Genomic DNA, 6,285 nt, shown 5'->3' on the forward strand with positions numbered 1-6,285 from the left:
TGGCCTCCCGCGGGCCGGAGCGCGCGCGCGTGAAGCGCCCCTGCACAGACATGGGCGGCGTGAACACGGAACGTGCACACATGGAGAGGGACGTGCACTCAGACATGTGGAGGTGCGTTCGTTAGTGCAGAGACACGGGCACGGGCGCCCTTAGTGCACACGACCCTGAGGTCCCTGCACACCGCGCACGGGTCACTCGGGGACGTGCGCTCGGAGGCTGGCGCACGTGTAGAGCCTGACTGCGAGCACAAGGGAAGCTGGAATGCGAACAAGCAGCCGCAAACAGGACCCAGGCACTGTCACACAGACATGCACACACCAAACGCCTTGTTAACGCAGGACACGTGCCAAGAACGCATTCTCAGAGACACACAGAGGGGACACACGATGCAGACACAGGTTAGACATACACGCTCCCCAGGTTCTCTGCCTGGCGCACCGCGTCGTTGCTCTTGGAGAGCACAAAGCTCACAATAATTATTTGCTGAATTGAAATTCACTCATTGACTGAGGTCTTTGCCAACAGTCTACACAGAGGCACACTGCCCAGAAAACCAGGGCCACTCATCTACCTTTTTCCCTGATCTGAGACAGGTACACCCAGCCATGTGCACAGACACGCCCACTTCCACAGTCAGCCGGCAGATATGTAACATCAGGCTCTGCGGCTCTTGCAAATTCACACGTGGAGGCACGGCCACCGTGTCACATGTGCCCTGTGACAGTCCAGCTGGGGACAAGCAAGACCCAATCAAAAAGCCTTCACCGCAAGCCTTGTTGCCAGGAGGACGACTGAGGCGGTGTTCTTGCAAGCTCAGCCAACCTTCTGTGAAAACTCCCAAGGCAACCCTACGCCTCCCATCCGGCTCACAGTCCACACACTAAAGCCAGACAATGCTTCGGTGGCCCACCCACGGGCAAAAAGACAGAGGACATTCCCTACATCGGGACTTGTCTTCAAAACCCAGTGGCTTCTTTATTTAATGAGTATGATAAATAGGAGATGGTAAAAATCACAATATGTGGAGCTGGAAAGAATCTAATACAACCCCAACCTGCCCTCACCTTGGAAAAGGAGGATCATTCGTTTAATCCATGCTGTGTTAAGTAAGGGCATAGGGATCCAGGGTGATCCAGATCTGCCCAAGATCCCAACTCTTGGAGGCCAGAGAGGGCCTCAGAGATGCAAATGGGCAATCACCATAGAGCCTGGTCCATGCAGAAGTGGGTAGTATGGGAAGCTGGACAAACAGGGCACCTTGGAGGGGCACCCAGCCCAGTGGGTGGCAGGGGGAGGAGTTGAAGTTGACTCCAGGAAAGTGACTTCTAAGGCTTTTGAGACTTGAAGAATAAGGAATGGGATAAGTGAGATGAAGCAATGGACAGGACAGCAAAGGGAAAACCACAGCCTGGCTTCACCGAGACAGCTACCACATTCTCAGTGGCAAGGGCAGAACCCAGGGTGCACCATTCTCTCTCCCACAAGCACCTGGATCCCTCAGGCCTGAGCTCTCTTTCCCACCCTAAACTCTGGCTGCCCCTAGAGAACTCAGGGATGAAGACAGCCAGTGGCAAGTCTCCCAGCAACAGTCCAAGTCTCACCCTAGGCAATTTTTTTCAACCCACTTCTGCCACCAGCTCTTTCCTTTTTTCATTATCTGATAAATAAACACAATGCCACCACTAATTGAAATCTGAAAAAAAATGAAAGGACTTTAACAAACACCTAACTACTCGAATATTTTCCTGTTCTATTTCAGGCTTGGCCAATATGCATATATATCATAGTTGTCATCATAATCTACATATTTTTCATCCTGCTTTTTAAACTTAACATTTTATCAGAAACATTTTCCTGTCCTTTTACGTAGCCATTGTAATTATCATTTCAAATGTTTTTATATATTCCAACAAGTGAATGAAATTACTTAATCATACCTTATTCTAGGGCACTTAATTTGCTCCCAGTGTTCCATTATTACAGATCATACAATAAACTTCATGCATATGGCATCTCATTTTGGTTGAACTATAAACATAGAATAAACTTCTAGGATTGACATTCATGAATTGACAAATATGGAAAACTTTATGGCTTTTGCCACAAATTGCTTTGTAAAAAGTTAAAACTCATTGTCAGTACTATCAGCAGTATGTATATGGTATGCCAATTTCTCTGTGCAACCTTGCTAGTTTTGGGTGGGCATTCTTTTCTAAAAATCTTACTTCGTACCAGAGCAGCTTGCAAAAGCTTATGATTACCCAATCTGACGCTGACAGGAAGGTGGTTAGGGTTCAAGCTCTGTAATCTGATTGCCTGACTTCACATTCTGCCTCTGACACTTAGCAGCTCAGGCAAATTATTTAACTCCTCTAGGCCTTGGTTTCAACATCTGTAAAATGGGCTTGATGATAGCAACCTTCTTGGTGGGGTTCTTGTGAGAACCAGATGAGTTAATATTTGTAGAGTACACAGAATCGGGCCTGGCTGTTCGGCTCTTCGTTGTCTCCCTTCACTTCACCATCGCTCCTTGCTCACCACCTCTTGCTATCCAATTGCTATTTATGATTGCCTAGTTAATGCAGTTAGTGTAAATTATGCTATAGCATGGAACATCCCTCAGGCAAAGGCAATCATCAAAGAACAGACCAGCAATGCAAACCAAGGGAAATCTATGAGTCCACCTAATAATTGCATCCTTCACATTCGCACATCAGAGAAACGTGACAGACAGATGCCTGCATTTGTCAGTACACCAACATACAAACACAGGCATGAGCCTCCTGCTAAGAAGGAATTTTTGTGGATTAGGAGGAGGAATTTCATTTTTAATGAAACCTTGTCAACTACCTAACATTTCTCAGCCCCAATACACCCAACTGTGTAATAGGGATTAGCACAACCCCTGCCAGACCTACCTTATAGGTTTATTGCGAGGATTCAGTGAGAAAGTAGGTAAAGAATCTGAAAACACACACACACACACACACACACACAGAATTCTAGACACATAAATACAGTGATGTCTCCAGAATGAAAGTCGATTATTGTCTTACCCATCTCTCGTTTTTCAGATGAGGAAGCTAAAGCTCAGAAGGTTGTAAACAAGGTCACAGCCACTCAATGGGTGAGCTAAAACTAGAATCCATATTTCCTAGCACATAGCCTAGTCTTGCTTCTACTTTCTGTTTCCATCAGGCTGGGATGACTGTTTTCCACTCTCCCTCCCATTAGCTAAAGTCCACAGAAGTACAATAAAGCAGATTTCTGGAGTAGAAAGATTTGTAGAAATATTCCATTCTTCGGGGTTTTTTTCCTTTGTATGTTCCGCACCCCGTCAATCTCCGCCAAAATCAATACCTAGTGCATGTTTGTGGCATAGCATGTAAGGCTCAAGAAGTATAAAAAAATGAAAGTGAAGGTTGATCTATAATTCCTAATCCAAAATGGAAAAACATGGCCTTAGAGGATGGAGAAAGCGCTGTCACTTTGATCTCTGACCCACACTTCGAATCCCCACTCTCTTTTGGCTCCACTATGGCCACCTTCAAAAAGATTTCTATAGATCATCATGTTTCTGGGGCCCAGAAGTATCTGTTTTAAGAACAGCTCTTTTGGAGCTCAACATTACATGTAGGTTATGACCACATTGTCCTTTAGTCAACAAATGAAAACAAACTCACCACATCAGTCATGTAGGTAACAAAAACGTTCAAGAATGATGACAGCATTCCTGCTCTTCTCCATGTTGTGTTGACATCAAGTTGACACAGCTTTCAAAAGCTGTGCAAAACAGCTCTGCGTCAATCAGTGAACCCCCTGGGACTGGTGTCATGACAGCCCTGTGTTGAATGTGGCAGGGATTCTAGATGCAGCCTGCTACAGAAAGAGGCATGGCCTCAGGCACTGATGGCTGCTGGGGAGCCAGGGCATAAACACAAGAAAGTAAAGAGTAATCAGGTCGGGCTGCCCATAACCAAAGATGATGGTGAGTCAGACAGAAGTCAAGGTAGGCCTGAATACTCAGGAAATCCTTTGGATGGATCAGGGGAGGTGAGAATCCTAAAGTGTGGGTCTATTTTGAACAGGCTAAGAAAATGGGAGTGGCATTGAGTCAAGGAGGCAAAATATGAACAAAGGCCCAGAATTAAAAGCGGAAGGAGAAAGACAAGGAACTGGATCCAGGCGTGGTGCCTCATGCCTGTAATCCCAACACTTTGGGAGGCCGAGGCGGGCGGATCACCTGAGGTCAGGAGTTCGAGACCAGCCTGGCCAACATGGTGAAACCCCGACTCTACTAAAAATACAAAAATTAGCCAGGTGTGGTGGCGCATGCCTGTAATCTCAGCTGGTGGGGAGGCCGAGGCAGGAGAATTGCCTGTACCCGGGAAGCGGAGGTTGCAGTGAGCCAAGATGGTACTACTGTACTCCAGTCTGGGCAACAGAGTGAGACTCCATCTCAAAAAAAAAAAGAAAAAGAAGGAAAAGGAACTGGAAAAGGTGGAAGTGGAGGGGAAGGGGAAGAGGAGAAGGAGGAGAATAGGAGAAAGAGAGAGAGAAGAGAAGCAGCACCTTGGAATGAATGTGCTATATAGGAAGGAGCTCAATGTACTTGTGCCGAATTGGGAACCTGGGTCATGGAAAGTGTGGGAACAGTGAGGACTGCACCATTTACTCACATGTTCACTGCACAGTCACTGAACAGAGCCCTCTGCATCAGGAAGTGCAAGGGATACAAGATAAGATGAATGAAACCACTTCAACCCTCAAACAGTATGGGCCAACAGGAAATGAAGCAGGTACCGGGGTCCACAATCCCCTTCTCCAATGTAATTGGGAAATTATCTGAGCACCCGGCCGCCCAGGTTAAATCCCAGCTGAAGATCCCAGACTCCCTGGCAGTGAGGGGCCGTTATATGATTAAGTCCTGGGGACAGGAATGAAGACGGGAACATTGTGGGACGGCTTTCATAGAAGATGAAGTTCGCTTGGAGGATGCTAGAAATTGGTAAATAAAGAGAAAGAATCAAGCATGTGTCCTGTCTTTCCCATACAAACTCTATTATTTTAAGATAATGAAATATTTAATGAGAGAAATTTCTTTTTATAGAAGTATTGGCAAATAAATAAAAAATGATATCATGAGTATGTCATCTTGATGAAATACAAGTTCTAGGCAATGACCATTAATGGCTGCTAATATCAGCAAAAGAGAGACAATGGGCCATGATGCGTTTCTGATAGAACACACCACCACCCATGTGGTGGTCTTTCCAGAAAATGAAACCTGAGCCTGATGAAAGCTCCAGATCTAATTTCCAACTGTTAGGAAGCACAGGAAACAAAGAAATGTAGTAAAAGATACCACTGGCATGTAATCTGCAAAATTCAGATTAAGGAAACTCTACAGGACAAACCAACCATTTTCTTCAAAAGCCAGATTAACAGGTGCTAAAAGGAGCTGGAGGGGGAGCCTACAGAGACATAAGGGATCTATCAACCAAATGCAGTGTTTAGATTTTCATGAGATGGGATTAGAACAAGTAAACTATAAAAATAATTGGGGGCCAGGTGTGGTGGTTCAAGCCTATAATCACAGCACTTTGGGAGGTCAAGGCAGGAGATTGCTTGAGCCTAGGAGTTCGAAGCCAGACTGGGCAACATGATGGAATCCCATCTCTACAAAAAATACAAAAAAACCACTCTGAATGTGGCCAGCTACCCAGGAGGCCGAGGCACCTGAGCCCAGGAGGCCGAGGCTGTAGTGAGCCATGCTCGCTTCACTACACTCCAAATAAATAAATAGTAATTGAGGAAATGCACACTGACTGGATATTAATGATATTAAGGAATTATTGGGGTATTTTTAGGTGGTGTAATGATATTATGGTGATGTTCACACAAAAAACCCTTACACAGTCAGTTCTCTTTACCTGCAGGTTCCACATCTAAAGATTCAACCAGCTTACGGTTGAAAATATTAGAAAAAATATATATATACAAATAACAATACAACAATAAAATTAATACAAATTTTAAATTAGTATCACAACTATATTCATAACATTTGCATTGCATTAGGTCTTATAAGAACTATAGAGAGGATTTAAAGTATACAGGAAGGTATGCATAGGTGATAAACAGATACGTGATTTTATGTAAGGGACTTGAACATCCTTGGATTCTGGTATCTGCAGGGGTCCTGGAACCAATTCCTCCACAGATACTGAGAGATGACTGTATTTACAGATGCTTTACAGATTATATGAAATGACATCTGGATG

The 6,285-nt window shown here is 44.8% G+C and overlaps 1 protein-coding gene across 1 annotated transcript in view; it reads right to left on the bottom strand.

Moving 5' to 3' along the window:
• LOC105538284 overlaps nucleotides 1-6,285 on the bottom strand; it is a 44,556-nt gene that overhangs the window by 2,311 nt on the left and 35,960 nt on the right. Inside the window, 3 exon segments of the mRNA XM_011978097.1 lie at nucleotides 183-239; nucleotides 411-484; nucleotides 573-730. Coding sequence (XP_011833487.1) covers nucleotides 183-239; nucleotides 411-484; nucleotides 573-730 — 289 coding nt within the window.

The sequence above is a fragment of the Mandrillus leucophaeus genome, unplaced genomic scaffold, assembly GCF_000951045.1.
Source record: "Mandrillus leucophaeus isolate KB7577 unplaced genomic scaffold, Mleu.le_1.0 Scaffold189, whole genome shotgun sequence".
Taxonomy (NCBI): domain Eukaryota; kingdom Metazoa; phylum Chordata; class Mammalia; order Primates; family Cercopithecidae; genus Mandrillus; species Mandrillus leucophaeus.